We start from the raw sequence: 20,122 nt of genomic DNA on the forward strand, positions 1-20,122 counted from the left end.
CAAAAGAAAGAGTCAGCCCTGTGATGTAACCCTTTGAATGCTGTTTTACTAAAAAAAAAAAACATTGTGTTAGTATATTATATGCTGTAAATAATCTTTTAGAGCAAAGAAAAAATTCTGGGTTATATTCCACTTTAACATGGCCAAAATAGCAGAAGTGTACACTACTCTGGGTTTCAGTGGGCTGTGGAGTGTCACACACACAGAAATGTAATAGTACTATCGGAATATAGTGACAAAAAAGCACTCTAGTGGTACTGCGCCTGCAACTTAATGTGGCCACAATAGCAGTAGTGTGCACAGCTCTGGGTGTCAGTGGGCTGTGGAGTGTTACACACAAAATAAAAAACAGGAGACCGATATACTAGCCCTGAAAAGGGCTGTTTGGGGTGCTTTTAGAAAGTAGGAACAAAAACACAGGCCTAACTAATGCTTTCCCTACCTATCTGCAGCAAGTCTGTCCCTGCTCTCACTAACAGTTAGCAGCCAGCAGAGAATGAATCCAATATGGCCATTGCAACTGCTTTTTAATAAGATGGTGGGGGGTCCTGGAGGGGGTGCTAGCTGATTGGCTGCCATGTGTTTGCTGACTGTGTGGTAAGGGGTCAAAGTTTGGGTCCATGATGATGTATACGGGTGGGTCAAACACGACAAATGTTCGTAGTTTGCCGAGAATGCGAGCAGTGGAAATTCGCCGGGAACTGTCCAGCTGTAAACCGTTCGGACCATCTCTATATTTAGCCGAAGGCTTACGAAATCAATCGTGAAGCTATATGAAGCCAGAACTGAATTACCATTTGTGTAGCAAATAAATATCTAATGTGTTATCTAGTGCCTTACACTGATTATTTTATACAATTGTGTTTCTTTGCAGCTAGAAGATGGAGGCTGTGGCATTGTATGAGTTTACTGCATCTGGGGAAGATGAACTGAGTTTCAAGAAGGGGGATGTACTGAAGGTACTTCCGAATGTATTCTGGCATACTAAATATAAATGTGAATGTTTATCTTGGTTGAAGGACCACTGGTTTTAGCCTAGTCCATCTCCTCGTGGGGTTTTCTTTGTTTTTAACAGCATTTCCTGAATGGCAGTTACCAAGGCTAACTGACAAAATAGTGTGCAAGAGAATAGAAAGGCTGGCTGGTATCTTACTATATTGACAGTTAAACTGCCATCCAAGCAGGGGCGTATCTAGAAATCCCCGGGCCCCCCTGCAAAGAAAAAAATCTGGGCCCCCCGTCCCCAGGGCCCGCTCAGGGACTTTTGGGGTTCAGGAGGGGTCGCAGCATAAGAAGAGAGTGTGGCAGATCGGTGGGGAGGGGGGACATTTCCCCCCCCCCCTCACCTCGGGCTCTCCTCTCAGCGCTCCCCCTCCTGCAATCATTGGTGGCAGCGGGCAGCAGCAGAGGCGGTGGTGGCAAGATAACACATTACCTCCTTCTCGCTGGAGATCTTCCGTTCTCTAAGTGCTTCATGCAACTTCCTGTTTACACAGGAAGTTGCTCTTAGAGAACGGAAGACCTCCAGCGAGAAGGTGGTAATGTGTTATCTTGCCACCACCGCCTCTGCTGCTGCCCGCTGCCACCAATGATTGCAGGAGAGGGAGCGCTGAGAGGAGAGCCCGAGGTGAGGGGGGGGGGGGGGGGAAATGTCCTCCCTCCCCACCGATCTGCCACACTCTCCTCTTATGCTGCGACCCCTCCTGAACCCCAGGCCCCCCGCGACGGCAGGGGTCGCATCCCGTATTGTTATGCCATTGCATTCAAGAAATGCTTTAGAAAACAATGAAAATCCTGAGAATACCCCATGAGGAGATGGTATACTCCAAAACCTGTCGGTTCTGTCAGATTTTAACTGCTCACTTTTTTCACCGGAGTGGTCCTTTAAAGAGCCTCCAGTGAAAATAATGTAATAAAAATGTGCTTCATTTTTACAATAATCATATATACATGATTTAGTCAGTTTTTGCCTATTGTAAGGTCTTTCCTCTCCCTTATTTACATTCTGACATTTATCACGTGATGACATTTTTACTGCTGGCAGGTGATGTCAGTGGAAGGAGATGCTACTTGCTTTTTTGGCAGTTGGAATCAGCTGTAAACAGAAAAAGATTAAATTATACTCACAAAGGTGGGTTGCAGCAAGGTGCAACCAACCGCATGAAGCAGGTGGACCGTGGAGAAACACTCGGGGCCTCCAGAGATGGCTTTATAAGATTGGTCGCACTCTTGAAAACGGGCACAAGAACTCTAAACCACTCTGGTTCAACCACTCCCCATGAGAGGGGGGGGGGGTAATTAGTACAACAAGAGCGAAAAAGCGTCCAGGGATGATTATTTGTCTGGCACTTTTTATTGACCTGAGGAAGCGGGCTTGCACCCATGAAACGCGTTGCCTGTGCATATAAAACCATGTTTATCCCATTCTATTAGTGTCATGTGAGAGGTAAGCCACCGTTTTATTTATGTTTTTAATGAATTAAATCATCTCTGTACGCCTCTTCACCCTTGTTGTATCTTAGTTTAGGGCCCATTCACACTAGGGGGATTAGCGGCAATTCCCGCTAATCACCAAAGCACTAGCGCTTTTTAACCACTTAAGCCTAACTGGACGAAAATTTTCGTCCAGTTAGGCTGCGCGCACTCCCGCGGGTCGCGAGCGCTCCCGCGCCCCCCCCCCCCCCGTGCGCGCCCCCCGCTGCTGGCCGCTAGCCTACCGATCAGTGAAAGGGATTATAAATCCCTTTCGCTGATCAGACCCCCCGGAGAAAAGCCGACAGCGTCTCTTCAGACGCTGCGGCTTTTCTGAGCTCTGGTCTCCTTTCTTCTGCCTGGGAGCGAGATCGATCGCTCCCAGGACTTTTTGATTGTGGCCATCTTGTGGCCAAATAGCTAACTACATCAAAAACACTTAACACTGAATAAAATACATTTACAAACATTTACAATTCCCTGTTTACCTCCCACACCAAAAAATACCCACATACAAGTTTAAATATATAAAAAAAAAAAATTACAATAATAAAAAAAAAAAAAAAAAACATAAATAGTTACCTAAGGGTCTGAACTTTTTAAATATGCATGTCAAAGGAGTATATCAATATGATTTAATAAATTATGCGCTTCTAAATAGTGATGGACACAAATTGAAAAAATGCACCTTTATTTCCAAATAAAATATTGTCGCCATACATTGTAATAGGGACATAATTTTAATGGTGTAATAACCGGGACATATGGGCAAATACAATACGTGAGTTTTAGTTATGGAGGCATGTATTATTTTAAAACTATAATGGCTGAAAACTGAGAAATAATGAATTTTTTCTGTTTTTTTCTTATTCTTCCTGTTAAAATGCATTTACAGTAAAGTGGCTCTTAGCAAAATGTACCACCCACAGAAAGCCTAATTGGTGGCGGAAAAAACAAGATATAGATCAATTCATTGTGATGAGTAGTGATTAAGTTATTGGCAAATGAATGGGAGGTGAAAGTTGCTCGGATGTAAAAAAATTTCAACCCTTCGGGCTTAAGTGGTTAAAGCGCTAGTGCTATTCTAAACTATGGCAGTGCGCTGCCCCGATTGGTGCCGATCACGGATGTTTTACGACTAGTGCCAATCGTAAAACACGTTACATGCAACATTTTTGCCAAGATTCTGGAGCGATCATGGTACAGTGCTTAGTAAAGTGCCGATCGTGATTGCTTTGAACCGTGGAAGTGTCCAGTGATTTTAGTGCGCTAATCGCGGTAAAATCACACACAATCACTCAGTTTCCGCTGATTTCAGCGTTCAGTGTTTTATTTCACATAAATATCCAAAATTCCAGTAATGCCCATGAAAGTAATGAATGTATACTTTAGTAGTTGACTAAAAAAATCTCATGAATTACTTCTCCTTACTTGTTTCTCATTGTATCTATAAAACCCTTTTTCAGCACGTTACAGGAAAAAAATCACTTAAAATAAACTGTTTCCTGATTAAGTAACAGGCTACCCGAAGTGACCCAACCCTGTACTGTTGGGCTTCCTGTAACTAGAAGGAAGCTCTCACCACCATCTGGATTGCTGCCAGTACTTAAGAGAGTCTGAAGCCAGTTTAAAAATTTGTTTTATTCTGCTAAAGGATCATGGTTCCTGCTAAACCGCTGCATTCCCATGGCCGAACGAGGGTTTTTTACCCCCCCCCCCCCCCAAATCTCTGGGGCAAATACCGGGGATCGCTTCCTGATTGAGGCAGCGCTTAGGGCTGTAGCTCTGCCTCTCGTCGCATCAATCCCCGTTGATCGCCGCCTCTCCCCGCCCCTCTCAGTCTTCTTTCACTGAGAGGGGCGGGGAGAGGCAGAGATCCGCAGGCAGATTGACGTGAATGGAGGCAGAGCTACAGCCCAAAGCTCTGCCTCCCAGGGCAGAAAAGTCCATGATTGGTGGATTTTGCCCTATGATTTGGGGGGTAAAAAACCCTAGTTTTGCCGCATGATAGCTGCGTTTTAGCAGGGACCATGATTCTCATGGAGGAAAGACTTCTTCGACAGTGGGAGGGACAAGTACCTAACAAATTGCAAATTGTTAGTGAAACTAACATCCTCCAAGTGGTAGACAGGTCATGTGTATGCTCATTGTGTATTTGAATCCCATGAGTGGGGTGTGCACTTTTTTGCAGGTAAGCACTCATCTGTTTTTAAGTAGCGCTGTTCATTTCTTTGCTATGTTTGATTGATTTATTTCTGGTCAGCTGCTCCCACTTAATAGTTTTCCTTTGGTGTATATGCAGAGCCTCTGTTTGGGTTCAAGGTGCGTTTGCAGTTTCTGGGGGGGCTCAGCGCATCTCTGAGCTGAGGCCATTCAGAGGCGGCCTGGTGATGCGCTGATCCCACTTTTTTTGCGCAATTCTCAATTTTACTGGTAGCGCGCCCAGGCTATGCATATGCATAGGTAGAATTTAGTTAGTGTTAGGTCCCCTCCCATGGAGGAAAGACTTCTTCGACAGTGGGAGGGACAAGTACCTAACAAATTGCAAATTGTTAGTGAAACTAACATCCTCCAAGTGGTAGACAGGTCATGTGTATGCTCATTGTGTATTTGAATCCCATGAGTGGGGTGTGCACTTTTTTGCAGGTAAGCACTCATCTGTTTTTAAGTAGCGCTGTTCATTTCTTTGCTATGTTTGAATGATTCTTAAATTAAAGGGTAAAAACTAGTTTTTAAGCTGGCTTCAGTGTCTCTTTAAAGAGAACCCGAGGTGGGTTTGAAGAATGCTGTTAGGACACAGAGGCTGGTTCTGCATACTATCACCAGCGTCTGTGACTGTACTGTCTCCCCTCAGGTCCCCCCCCCCCCCTCGCTCTGCTGTCCCCCATAAAAAAAAACGCCATACTAGCGACATGCAGCTTGCTTACCTTATGTATGCCATTTACCGCCGCTCCCCCGCCTCCTTTATAGCGCCGCTCCCCACCTGCGTCCCTTCCCTCCCCGCCTCCATAAGCTGATTGGAGAAAGCTTACAGAGGCGGGGAGTGAAGGGACGCAGGTGGGGAGCTGCATATAGAGGAGACAGGGGAGCGGCGCTGAATGGCAGACATAAGGTAAACAGCCAGCTAGCGACAAGCTGCATGTTGCTAGCATGGCATTTTTTTTATGGGGGATAGCAGAGCACAGGCGGGGCCTGGGGGGGACACAGTCCAGACACAGAGGCTGATAGTATGCAGAACCAGCCTCTGTGTCCTAATAGCATTCTTCAAACCCACCTCGGGTTCTCTTTCAGTTAAAGGACAACTATTGCAAAAAAAATTGAGACACTTGAAGGAAATCTAAAATGAAAATAAAAAATCAATTTCACTTACGTACCCGGGGCTTCTTGCAGTGCCCAGGAGTCATTCTGTGCCCACGACATCCATCGAAGTCTCTCCAAGCCAATGGTGACCAACGCAAAGCTGGCTGACCACGAGCCTCCTCATCCCACTCCCGTGGCCAGGATTCAGTGAATGCGCAGTACCCGAAACTCGCTACTGCGCATTCACAGAGCACTCCTGGCAGCAAGATTGGAATCAGGGAGTGCACGGCTTGGGGTCGCACATGCGCAGTAGCCTCTGACCGGTCAGCTTTGTGGGGGTCGCCGCTGCTTGCTGGAGAGACTCGGACGTACGTTGTGGGCACAGGATGACTCTAGGGGGCTGCAAGAAGCCCCAGATTTTTTTATTTTAACTGAAGCAACCCTCTAAAATACATAGATGAGCGTAATGACGTAATTACGATTTCGCGAAATTTCGCGTAATTAGTGTAATTACGATTATGGCCGTAAGTACTCGTAAGTATAATCGTAATGAAGAAGGATTTCGCGAAATTTCGCGTAAGCTTAATTTTCGCGTAATTTTCGCATTACAGTGGGTATTACGAAATTAATGCGTATGGCCATGCTCCCAAGCGGAAGAGTTGACGCATGGATCAATGTTAGGTAGCCGCTGACTTTAAGGGTTAATAGCAAAGCCCTCTTAAATGCTAAGAGCCTCAAATTTGGAGAATATATTAAGGAGATCAGGAGGAATAAGAGGAAAACATTTTTTTTCAAAAAGACCTTATAGTTTTTGAGAAAATCGATGTTAAAGTTTCAAAGTAAAAATGTATACATTTAAAAACCCGCCGACTTTAACGGTTAATAGCAAAGCCTGCTTAAAGAGAATCTGTATTGTTAAAATCACACAAAAGTAAACATACCAGTGCGTTAGGGGACATCTCCTATTACCCTCTGTCACAATTTCGCCGCTCCCCGCCGCATTAAAAGTGGTTACAAACCGTTTTAAAAAGTTTGTTTATAAACAAACAAAATGGCCACCAAAACAGAAAGTAGGTTGATTCACAGTATGTCCACACATAAAAAATACATCCATACACAAGCAGGCTGTATACAGCCTTCCTTTTGAATCTCAAGAGATCATTTGTGTGTTTCTTTCCCCCTGCATCTCTCATGCACTGAAGTTTCAGGCTGCTCTTTTCTTCCTGCAAACAGCTTTGCCCTTGTCTGTAATTCCTCACTATGTGAAAGCCCAGCCAGCTCAGAGGACGATTTATCGAGCTTGTAAAAGATAAGAGAGAAGAGAGAAGCTGCTCTAATCTAAATGATACACAGGCAGTGTGCATAGAGGGGCCTGGAAGGGAGAGTTCATAGCAGAACCACAACACTGAAGAACTTGGCAGCCTTCCAGACACAGGCTGACAAGTCTGACAAGAGAGAGATAAGTTGATTTATTACAGAGACTGTGATAGTACAAAGTGCTGCAGTAAGCCAGAACACATTAGAATAGCTTTTGGAACTTGTAGGATGATAAAAAACAGGATGCAATTTTTGTTACGGAGTCTCTTTAAAGTTTAGGAACACCAAATTCCTAGGGTATATTAAGGGGATCAGTGGGAATATAAGGAAAACATTTTTTTTTTCAAAAAGACCTTATAGTTTTTGAGAAAATCGATTTTTAAGTTTCAAGGGCAAAAATGTCTTTTAAATGCGGAAAATGTCAGGTTTTTTTGCACAGGTAACAATAGTGTATTATTTTCATAGATTCCCCCAAGTGGGAAGAGTTTTACTTACTTCGTTCTGAGTGTGGGAAATATAAAAAAAAACGACGTGGGGTCCCCCCTCCCAGACCTCTTTAACCCCTTGTCCCCCATGCAGGCTGGGATAGCCAGAATGCGGAGCATCAGCCGCGTGGGGCTCCGCACCCTGACTATACCAGCCCGCATGGTCCATGGATTGGGGGGTCTCGGAAGGGGAGGGGCAGCCAAGCTTTCCCCTCCCCCTCCGAGCCCTTGTCCAATCCAAGGCTCCGATGGGCGGTGGAGGTGGAGGCCGCAATTTCCTAGGGGGGGGGGGGTTCATGGTGGAATCTGGGTCCCCCAGATGCCCACCCCCCCTCCCAGAAGAAATGAGTATAGAGGTACTTGTACCCCTTACCCATTTCCTTTAAGAGTTAAAAGTAAATAAACACACAAACACTTAGAAAAAGTATTTTAATTGAACAAAAAAAACATAACCACGAAAAAAGTCCTTTAATATTCTTAATTAACCATTAATACTTACCTGTCCCTTTAAATAAATGATCCCTCGCAATAGCCTCAGAAATGTTCTATCAGTTACAATGTAACAAAGTTATTACAATGTAACAACTTTGTTACATTGTAACTACGCCGCACCCGACGTCACTCGCCGCTTGATTTTCTTTTTTTTTTTCCTCTTATTCCTCCTGATCTCCTTAATATATTCTCCAAATTTGAGGCTCTTAGCATTTAAGGGGGCTTTGCTATTAACCCTTAAAGTCGGCGGCTTTTTTATATTATACGGAGCGTTACGGTTTAACGCTAAATTACGGTAGCGTTTAATGCGAAATTACGGCATGAACGAAACGCGAAATTACGCGTTGAAAATTACGCTTACGGTATTTTCAATTACGATTTTAATGGTAATTACGCTACCGTAATTTCGCATCGTAATCGCAAATTTCGCATGCGTAATTATAGTAATGCGAAATTACGAAAATTTCGGCTCAACTCTACATATAACCTCTACATTTCTCCCAGATTAAAATGCACTATCAGGCCCAGTGCACACTGGGTGGATGCGCCGGCCGCATCCGCTTGAAAATCCGCGTGGCTAATGTATCTCTATGGGCTGGTGCACACCGGCGGTTTGAGGTTTTTAGCAAGCCGCAGACGTGCCTCTTGCTGCACGTTTGCGGTTTGCTTAAAACCTCAAACCGCCGGTGTGCACCAGCCCATAGAGATACATTAGCCACGCGGATGCCGATGCGGATGCGGCCGGCGGATCTCATACAAAAGCCGCTCGGTGTGCACCCGGCAAATATCGGCTCTCTGCTCCCAAAACCGCTAGCGTTTTGCGGATCTGCTAGCGGTTTTGGTGTGCTCTGGGCCTCAATTACTTTTTCCTATGTTGCTGTCAGTAAATAGTTGACAGATCTGAATTTGGACTCTTTGTGGAAGATTCTCAGTATGACCTTTATTCTTGAGGCTGGGTGGACACTTAACAGAGCGCGAAAGGTAACAATTTATTGTCATGTGCTTGGTTTTTTTGTGTGCATTTTAGTGCGGTTTTAGTGCGTTTGCATTTTTCTTCCGTACATGTGTTTTTCTATCGTTTTGCGTGCGTTTTTACGCGTTTGTTCACATATACAAAACTCATATTTTCGATGATGTTTTTACATTGCGTTTTATGCAAATCACTAGAAGGACAACAGGAAGTGGAAATGCATCACAAAACAACTTTAAAAAAAACGCATATAAAAACGCATGAAATGAATAGTTCATTTATTCAAAAAAAAAAAAAAAACACAACATAAATATTTATATCCATATCACTGTTGTGAGGCCATTTTCACAAAAATGGCCTGATCTTTAGGGGGGTTTAGCACTGTGGTCCTCAAGTGGTTAAGCAACAAAAACCGGCATTTTTAAAAATGCACGCATACAAAACACATATGCGTTTTTTTTCATGCGGCCCCTAGACTTCCATTAGCGGCAAAAATGCAGCGTTTTCCGCAACGGTTGCGTTACTGCTAAGTGTACACTTACAAGAGCCCTCCCTGGAAATAATCCATAAGGTGTCAGACAGCTTCTCTGTTCATTTGCACAGTATTTTGGCTGTTGGACTGAGCAACTGCCCTTCAGTAAGTATTTTTGTAAATAAAGAAATCAATGAGAATCCTCTAGGAGGAAATGGACTAGTCCAAAACCTGTCAGATTTTTACGACCTACTGTCAGTGACAGCAACACAGGAAAAAAGTAATTTATAGTTCATTTTACTCTGGGAGACGAGTACATTTTATGTATGTATTTTACAATTTATTTTTTTTCCATGCTAGGTGTCCATTAATAGTTCTTCATTTATTTATTACTGCCAGCCTACTTAGTTATCTTTACATTTGTATTTCTATCACACTTTCCTATTATTGTTACCTGACTCTGTGGAGGTGAATAGCTTGCAAGGTCATTGTTTTTAATTATGTTCTTTGTAGCATATCATTTGGACAGTCTATGGACTGCAATAAAATAATAATGAGAATTGTTTGTTAAAGCGGAACCTAAACTCAACAACAACAACAACAAATATCATTTGTAAAGCGCTTTTCTCCCGTAGGACTCAAAGCTCGTAAGCATGGCTCAGACCAATAATTGGTTGATTGGTAAGTCGTGGAACAGAGGAAGAATTCTAATGGCCCACGGGCGCGCACCCCGAACTGTCGCTCGTCGCTGATGTCGCTAGTTCGCGTGAGTATGCGGACTAGCGACAGCAACCTCCATTGAGGAATACGGAGCTTCCGGCGGGGGGAGGAGGAACGTCGGCGACAGCCTACGGCGCGCCGCTGGTCACTCTTCGGCGTGTGTACGCGGAGGGACCTGGCGAGGAGCTGTTGCCGGCCTGTCGTCCACACGCTCACGTGTGCTGACGACAGGCCCAAAAAGTTGCCCGTGTGTATGGGCCATTAGTCCGGAAATGCCAGGCTAAACAGGTGGCTTTTCAGTCTGGATTTGAATAACTCCAGAGATGGGGCTGTCTTTACTGGGTATGGTAGGGAGTTCCAAAGAGTAGAGGCAGCATGACAGAAAGCTCTGGCTCCAAAGGTTTTGGAGGTGCACTATGGGAGTGACCAAGTTTATAGAACTTGCTGATCTGAGGTTGTTAGAGGTGTGGTGCAGCTTCAGCAAGTCCTTCATGTATCCAGGGCCCAGATTGTGCAGGGATTTGAATGTCAGCAGTCCAATCTTGAAGAGTATTCTCCATTCTACTGGTAGCCAGTGCAGTGAGCGAAGGATCGGTGTAATGTGACAGTGGCGAGGTTGGTTTGTTAGCAATCTGGCAGCAGCATTCTGCACTAATTGCAGGCGACGCAGGTCCTTTTTGGGGAGGCCAGCATAAAGGGCATTGCAGTAGTCCAGCCGTGATGTGATGAAGGCGTGGACTAGGGTTGGAAGATCCTCTGGGGGAATCAGATGTTTAATCTTTGCAATGTTCTTCAGATGAAAGTAGAAAGATTTGACTACGGCCGAAATGTGGTTTCTGAAACTCAATTCCCCATCGATTAGTACGCCAAGGCTGCGCACAAGGATGAAGCTGTTTATGTCTGAATTCCCAATCCTGATTGGTGTTGCTTTAGGATAGAGCTGTTTTGATGGCGAGCGCTGGCTTTGGACAAAAAGGACCTCAGTTTTGTCAGCATTCAGTTTCAACCAGTTATCATTCATCCATGCCTGTAGCTCAGCTAAGCAAGAGTTTCATTTAGGAGTAGGGTCTGTTCCCCCAGGTTTGAGAGACAGGAATAGCTGTGTGTCAGAACTTCCTCTCTGCTCTACATTGCATGTGACATGCATTATGTGATGCCGGGCACTACAGTGAGCTGTGAGCAGAGAGGCACAGCACTGGACTCCAGCGGGGAGGTGATTAGCTTCAAGTTGCAATACACTCAGCACAAGAGGTTAATTTTTTTTTTTAATATGGTTTCTCACTATCTTTTTAACATATCCAGCAAATTTGGTGTTGCTAGGATGTAAGGGGCCTTTACTAATAACTGCTGGGAAATATTTCCCACACTCTTTGACCGTGTGGCATTTAAATATATCGCTTTTTTTCTTTGAACTTTTAAAATTGATTTTCTCAAAAAGTATAAGGGCTTTTTGAAAAAAAAAAATGTTCCCCTTGCTCCCACTTTTCTTCTCAACATAACCTGCAAATTTGGTGATTCTGGCATTTAAGGAGGCTTTGCTATTAACCGTTAAATTCGGCGGGTTTTAGGCAACGTAGCTGAATCCGGATTCATGATCGCGGCCGAATTCAAGTGGAAAATCCGGATACATTCGAATTCGTGATCGGTATCGATATTCGAATTTGAGTCTGGATTCATGAAAAACTTCCTGTGATCACGGGCAAATTCGAGATCACTGGCGAGCAACCCTGTTGTGGCAATCGCTGTGTCTCATATCTATGACATTATCTAGTGGCTTTTAAAATTTAAAATATGTGCAAACATAGACAAATAAGAAGTATGTGTTTTTCAGAGTAAAATGAGCCATAAATTACTTTTCTCCTATGTTGCTGTCACTTGCAGTAGGTAATAGAAATGTGACAGAAGCGACAGGTTTTGGACTAGTCCATCTCTTCATAGGGGATTCTCAGCAAGGCTTTTATCCTTTACTAGTGACCTTAGCCCGTTTAAAAACGGGCTAGGTCAGTAAGTATTTCGCCGCCTACGCGCGCGCACACACGCCAGGCCCTTCTGGCCCCGTCCTTCCCTCGGCAGTGTCTCTGCGTCTATCCCTGCACATGCGTAGTGATGGGCGAACACCTGGATGTTCGGGTTCGGGCCGAACAGGCCGAACATGGGCCAGATGTTCGGCATGTTCGGCCCGAACCCCGAACTCAATGCAAGTCAATGGGGACCCGAACATGCCGCAATACGGCCCCCCTATGGGGTCGCAGGCATAAGGGGGGAGCATGCCCCGATCGCGGGGGGGGGGGTCGGAAATCCCCCCCACCCCCTCCGCTAGCGCTCCCCCCTCTGCCCGCTTCCCCATAAAAAAGTTGGCGTAAAGTTAAATATTACCGGTGGTGGCTGCTGCAGTGGCTGGCTGGCAGTGGTGTGAATGAGGAGGAGGAGTCCGAGTATGACGCATTGAGGCCAGGCAGCGGGCGGTTCAGCGGTAGTACCCTTGTGGTACTTCCGCCCTTTCTCTGACCTCACGTCCTCTACGTGATGACGCATACGATGGTACGCGTGACGCGTACCCTCGTATGCGTCATCACGTAGAGGACGTGAGGTCAGAGAAAGGGCGGAAGTACCACAAGGGTACTACCGCTGAACCGCCCGCTGCCTGGCCTCAATGCGTCATACTCGGACTCCTCCTCCTCATTCACACCACTGCCAGCCAGCCACTGCAGCAGCCACCACCGGTAATATTTAACTTTACGCCAACTTTTTTATGGGGAAGCGGGCAGAGGGGGGAGCGCTAGCGGAGGGGTTGGGGGGAATTTCCGACCCCCCCCCCGCGATCGGGGCATGCTCCCCCCTTATGCCTGCGACCCCATAGGGGGGCGGTATTCGGCCGAACAGGGCCCTGTTCGGCCGGGCATTTAGTAGTTCGGGCGAACCCGAACGGTTTGGCCGAACACCATCAGGTGTTCGGCCGAACTCGAACATCACCCAAACAGGGTGATGTTCTGCAGAACCCGAACAGTGGCGAACACTGTTCGCCCAACACTACACATGCGCAGTGCTAAAAAGCACTGACACACGGACGGACGCAGGGACGCTTGCCTATTATTGTATAGGGTAAAGATATTCCCTACAAAGGATTTAAACAATGATGCTGGCCAGCTTCCCTGCTCGCTACACAGTTATTTTGGCAGTTGGACAGAGCAACTGCCATTCACTAAGTGCTTTTGAAAATAAATAAATCCCTGAGAATCCCCCATGAAGAGATGGACTAGTCAAAAAGCTGTCAGATTTCTACTCTCTACTGTAAGTGACAGCAACATAGGAGAAAAGTAATTTATGGCTCATTTTACTCTGAAAAAAAAATGTACAGTACTTCTTATTTGTATATGTTTGCACATATTTTACATTTTACAATTTTTCGCCATAGTGCCCCTTTAATTTAAAAGAACTAATCCTTACATGCCTATGGGCCTTCAGCTCATGGACTAGGGAAGGAAGGATTCTCAACCCAATAATATATATGTGGAGATCATTTAATCAATTTCATGTAGACACAGCATACAATGTATTCCTATGAGCAATATAAAAGACTAAAAATAAAATCTATAAGGCTTTGAACATTAAAACAAGCAATAAATAACAGGAAAGGCATTTTTATAAATATAAAATTGGAAGCATCACTATCACTGGAGAGTTACATAGAATATGATCAAAGCTACAAAGGGAAAATTACATTAATAAAATTCCAAAATAAATACAGGGTTGCTATGGAATGTAAGGAGAGAAAAAATAAAATTATTGAAAAATATTAATCCAGAAAATGAAAAATATAAACTTGTAACTGAACTACTGCGCCTGCGCAGTACAGCTGGAGGACGTCCGATGACGTCAGCGTGACGGCGTTAGACGCACGTTGGAGCGCCGAAGAGCCTGACCTGGAAGCCGGCCTGGCCAGGTCGGGTGCGCCACCGGAGAAGACCGGGAGCCTGCGGAGCGGCGCCGAGGGCACGTCATGCCTGCCACGGGCTGGAGGAAGCCCCAGGTATGTGTATTTGTATTTTTATTTTTTACAGAGCGACCGTGGACCTTCCCTTTAAGGTTTATAGATTTTTCCCTGCCAGTATCTGGCTGATTTGATTACTGTGCCATATTTTTTTATAATTTTTCTTTTAAGTAATATAACCATAGCTCCCAACTGTCCCCCTTTTGGAATGACAGTCCCTCTTTGGGAACCCTGTCCCTCTTTCTTCCTCCTTTGTCCCTCTTTCAGGACTGATGTACAGATCTATACAAATACATTTTTTTTTCTACCAAAAAGTGTGTGAGGCCTGGTGCACACCAAGCGTTTTTGGTAGCGTTTTCAAAACCGCTGCCGCCTGTGAAAACGCTTGGCTAATGTATCTCAATGGGATGGTGCACACCAGCGGTGTGAGGTTATTAGCAAACCCGCAAACGTGGGTCCTGCAGCACTTTTGCGGTTTGCAGAGGCGTTTCTACCTCAATGTAAAGTATAGGAAAAGCTCAAACCTCTCTGGAAAACGTCAGATCAGAGCGGTTTTCCAGGCGTTTTTGTTACAGTAGCTGTTCAGTAATATGAAATCTGCTACACAAAAACACTCCAAAAAACGCTATGGGATGTTTAGAGGCCCCATTCACAGCGTTTTGCCAGCGATTTTGGCAAAACGCTCAAACGCTAGCGCTAATAAAACCCTATGGGCCTGTTCTTACTTGGTCGATTTGCGCTAATTGCCGCAAATCGCCCAAAATCGCGGAACGCAAACGCGTAGCCTGTACTATTCTCAGGTGATTTCCCGGCGATCGCGTTTCAGTGCTATAGAAGCGCTAAACGCGATCACTGTCCAGTGATTTTTCCACGTGAAATCGCAGAAAAATCACTCCCGCAAAACGCCGGCAAAAATAGCCGGCGTTTTGCGCTTCTAAGTGTGAATGGAGCCTAAACATGCCTAGAATCGCTTGGAAAATCTGCTCCATAAACCTCTAGCGTTTTGTGGATCTGCTAGAGGTTTTTGGTGTGCACTAAACTTTATTTCTGTCATTTAAATTGATATATGTTTCTTCTTTTCAAACATTAAAATGCAGGAAAACTAATGATTGTAGAAAGGACCAGTGTGGATTGAATGCTAAAACTAAATATTTTGATCCTGCATTTCTTATGATATGCACGATGAGGGGTGTGGTCAGAGGTGTGGCAGGGGCGTGTCTTTTAGTGTTCCTCTTTTTTTATCTCAAAATGTTGGGAGAAATGATAGGACACCAACAACCAGCAAGTGTCAACCTTACTTCTGGTGTATGGCAAATAAATTAGAGGAATTATGAAAGGCCTGGAAATAGGAATGTTAAAGCGGATCTGAACTCAGAACTTCTTCTCTGCTCTAAGGCTTTGTTAATATCCAAAATCGAAATAGCTGATCAAAATCGATATTTTGCGCGATTTTTTTCCCCACCCGGCGCTTACCTGTGTGCTTCGATTTAGCGCCAGTGGCGTAGCTAAGGAGCTGTGGGCCCCAATGCAAGTTTTGCAATGGGGCCCCCCAAGCACTCTATACATAACAATTGATACGGCGCACCACAATCTGCCAATGGCAACCACAGTGTCAGAGGTGCAAGAAGGGGATGGGGAGAAGTTGGTTTATGATTACCACTATTCAAAGTATCTATAGAAGTAATTATTATGAGCACATGACCGATAGTGAGCTAAAACTGTAGTTGAGGGAAGGCCCTTTGGGGCCCCTCTGGCCCAAGGGCCCTGATGCGGTCGCAACCTCTGCAACCCCTATTGCTACACCCCTGTTTAGCGCTTTTCTAAGCGCTTTCGCAGAGCGGTTCTATTTGTTCACTTCCTGACGCAAGTCAGGAAGTGAACTCTTTCACCTGGAAAATAATAAATACAATGGCCTCAATTCACTCATGCTGGAGATAATAAGGCAAGGGAAAACTTACCTCTACACAGTAAGAGAGTTATCTTATCTCTTCATTCCTTAAAGGAATACTTAAGTGAAAAAAAAAAAATGATCTTTACTCACCCGGGGCATCCCTCTGCCCCCTGAAGCTGTATGGTGCCTTTGCAGCCCCGCTCTGATCGTCCTGTCCCCGCCGGCGGCTGCTTCCGGGTTCGGCGACTGCTGGGAACGCGAGTGATTCACCGCATTCCCAGCCGGTATATCACCCTCTATGCTGCTATAGCGTATATATATATATACGCTATAGCAGCATAGAGGGTGATATAGCAGCTGGGAACGCGGAGAATCAGCCGCGTTCCCAGCCTGTCGGCGACTGTCGCCGAACCCGGAAGTAGCCGCTGGCGGGGACAGGACGATCGGAGCGGGGCTGCAAGGGCACCATACAGCTTCAGGGGGCTGAGGGATGCCTCGGGTGAGTAAAGATCTTTTTTTTTTTTTTCACTTAAAGAGAAACTCCAACCAAGAATTGAACTTTATCCCAATCAGTAGCTGATACCCCCTTTTACATGAGAAATAGAATGATTTTCACAAACAAACCATCAGGGGGTGCTGTGTGACTAATTGTGTGCTGAAACCCCTCCCACAAGAGGTTCTGAATACCGCGGTACTCTGGGCAAACTGCCACAATGTAACAATGTTCACAGACAGGAAATGGCTGTTTAAAGCTGTCTGTAACAGCCAGAGCAGCTAGAAACAGCTACATAACCTGCCCACAGTAACAATGTCACCATGTAATACATGTCAGAATGTGAATCTGGGAGAGGAAAGATTTTACAATGAGCAAACACTGACTCAATCATTTATACATAATTATTGTAAAAATGAAGCACTTTTTTTTACTACATTATTTTCACTGGAGTTCCTCTTTAAGTATTCCTTTAAGTTACCTCCTCTGTAGTTATTTTCACACGCAGTTAATAAACAGCCTGTGTACTCTTTAACTGTGGAGTTATTTTAAGGATTGAAGAGTTAACTTAAAGAGAACCAGAGACGTTGGTTGGCGCACTGAAAATAAGTCCTGTAAACAGTTGGTCATGGGGTGGGTCATGTCATGTAGTTGGTCGTGTACTTTGTTGGACGTGTGTACGCGCCTTTTCAGTTAAGGTGAGAATTAAAGGGAACCAGAGAAGAGGGGAACCTTAAAAATGGAAAAAGATTTTATACATACCTGGGGCTTCCTCCAGCCCCATAAGCCTGGATCGCTCCCACGCCGCCGTCCTCCGCTGCCTCTATCCGCCGGTGCCGGGTCCCGTAGTTTCGGCCAGTTGGGACAGTCGACGTAAGCACGCGGCCCAGGGCCGGATTTACCACTAGGCACTGTAGGCACGTGCCTACAGGCGGCGAGCATGTGACAGGCGGGGAATGTCGGGTTGGATGACGTCATCGGCCGGTAATTCGCATCTTTCCGGTAAATGCAGAAAAGGTTTAGAGCGGCGCCTGCAGCATCCCCATCAAGTCGGGACAGTTCCACTGAAGTAGGGGAGGACGAATAATGCTACTGACTCTGACCATGTTAATTCAACCCCAGACCTTTCCTACTTTTACTTATGGTAGAGCAGATTACAGGGCAGTGGCTGAGATCCGCCTCCCTGGCCCCTTTTCCACGCTCCTCTCCGTTATAAGCTTCTAATGTTTTCCACTCCCCTTGCTCAAAGTGAAATAGTTGTGGCCAGTTAACTCCGCCCCCCGCTCTTTCCCTAAGCAACACGAGGTTTGTAATGCCGCTGGGGCTGATTGAAGAAAGCCCCGGCAAGTGCTTACTGTAGAAGTCCTTCAGCTGAGCCCTGAGAGATCGTGGGGCAGCCAGACATGGCAGGTGAGAGACTGGGCTTTAGCGCACAGGCTGTGTCTGCAGGGAACAAGGGTCAGGCTTCTCTGCTTCTGGCTGCTGCATGTTTATGTTTGCCACCTCTGACCTTTACTGAACTTGTCAGCTGAGATCCCAGCCCAGCCTGATTTGTATCTGCACAGGATTTCTTTGCACTGTCCAGCGCGAGCATCATGAATGATGTCTGGTTCAGTGACTGCTGTAACTAGGAGATTCCTCTTCCCCTAGCATTCCTGTCTGCTTAGCATTACTGGACTTCCTGTCTGCAGCATTACTGGACTCTGCAGCACTGGCAGGTAGAAGCTGCAGAGAACCTAGACAGTAGTGTAGTAGCTGATATTTAGACAGAGAGGGATTCATATATCCAATTATGCACATAGCGTGACAAGATAAGGAGATCAGGAGGTGTTGTGGTCCATCCAAGTGGCTGTGGCAGACCTGTCAGGTGGTTCGAACCTCAGGAGGGGAGTGGAGGTAGAATATGTTTTTAAAAAAAATAGCAAAATATTTTGTTACAGTGAACCTGGGAAGAAAATTACATACTTGTCTAAGGAGAGGAAGACCTCTGGAACCTAATAAGGTTTCACTCACTGTCCTTCTTTCCTCCATTGCCGCCCACAGACCCTCCAAAGATTACCAACAAGGGCACCTCAATAATCTGAATGGAGGGGGTGCAGCCATACTTCACCTGTGTAGGCCATAGTCATTCATGCACAAGCAAGCTTACTGCGCAGGCACAGCTGTACTTGCACAGGTGAAGAACGCCGCCCCGATCAGATTATCGACATGCCCTCAGCTGGAGGGACCCAGGCAGAGGACAGTGTGGGAAGCTTCTCCTTAGGTAAGTAAGTGTTTATGAAAGTTCTGGTTCTCTTTAAAGGATTCAGAAAGTGTGGCCATGCCTGCGCTAGTGATAAAAAAAAAAAACTTAAAAAGCTGAGTGTGAACCAATCCCTTACTTCTGCTGCTGGAGGAGGTAAAACGTTAAATACATGTGCTTATGTGCACAGGGTTTCGAAAATGTGTGGTGAAAAGCGAACCTGAAGCAAGAAGTGTATGGAGGATGCCATATTTATTTCCTTTTAAACCATACCAATTGCCTGGCTGTCCTGCTGATCTCTTTACCCTCAGTAGTGTCTGAATTGCACACCTGAAATAAGCATGCAGCTAATCCAGTCAGAAACGGCAACTGATATTGCTTTAAAGCAGACCAGAACTCAGAACCTCCTCTCTGCTCTAAAAGATACGAAACAATATAATAACATTTAAAGAAAAACTTTTCTTTGTTACAGCTGATACAAATCCTGCAATTAATCTGCAGCGCATCTTCTTCCTGCTTTCATGTAAGCAGGCATATTGTTCACATTCTGTGCTTTCAAATAAGCTTAACTGCCTTATCTGCTGTGGCATTCAGGTGACTCAGGGGAGAGGTTAAATTACAATTTGTGATTAAACACAGATGAGGGGGTAATTTTACTGGCTAAATTCTCTAAATACATACAGGGTGCATTTCTTTGTTTTCCTTCTGTCCTGTGCAAGAGTGCAGGTCCACTTTAATGGAAATAAATATGGCAACCTCCATATAGTTCTCGTTTCAGGTTCTCTTTAATCCCACCAGAAAAAAAGGGGGGTGACTTAGGGGTAGGGCGTGGCCTTGTTTTGGGGCGGAGTTTAGGGCGCCACAACTTCTGTGCCTATAGGCTCCTGAGGCGTAAATCCGGCCCTGACGCGGCCAATTTTCCACATCACAGGGGCTCCCTTCATATCCTTACGCGTGCGGCTCCATACTACGCAGGCGCATGCGTAAGGATATGGTGGGAGACCCTGTGATGCGGCAAATTGGTCGAGTCCGCCGGAAGTGACGGGACCCGGTACCGGCGATAGAGGAAGCAGAGGATTTAACTTTAGGTTTGCCTGAGGTAAAATGTTTCCTGAATACGACATGCCTCGTCACCATGGTGACCACTCTAGAAACGTTATTAAAGACAGGAGATAAGCTTAGTGAATTGAGGCCAATTTATAGTATTTATTCTTAAAAGCGCTCGGGAAATCGCTATACAAAGCACTTTTCCAAGCATTTTGCAATTTCCCTATACC

The 20,122-nt window shown here is 45.4% G+C and overlaps 1 protein-coding gene across 4 annotated transcripts in view; it reads left to right on the top strand.

Moving 5' to 3' along the window:
• The window catches only part of GRAP2 (GRB2 related adaptor protein 2), a 504,271-nt gene that overhangs the window by 398,841 nt on the left and 85,308 nt on the right, over positions 1-20,122 (top strand). For 3 of the 4 annotated variants that reach the window (XM_068252025.1, XM_068252023.1, XM_068252024.1), the window contains exon 2: positions 875-959. In XM_068252025.1, the coding sequence (XP_068108126.1) occupies positions 882-959 (78 nt within the window). In that variant the 5' untranslated portion in view covers positions 875-881. Of the gene's footprint in view, positions 1-874; positions 960-17,888; positions 18,014-20,122 lie in introns of those variants that run through there. The other variant, XM_068252026.1, reaches the window with a different exon arrangement.

Source organism: Hyperolius riggenbachi, chromosome 9 (genome assembly GCF_040937935.1).
Source record: "Hyperolius riggenbachi isolate aHypRig1 chromosome 9, aHypRig1.pri, whole genome shotgun sequence".
Classification (NCBI taxonomy): Eukaryota; Metazoa; Chordata; class Amphibia; order Anura; family Hyperoliidae; genus Hyperolius; species Hyperolius riggenbachi.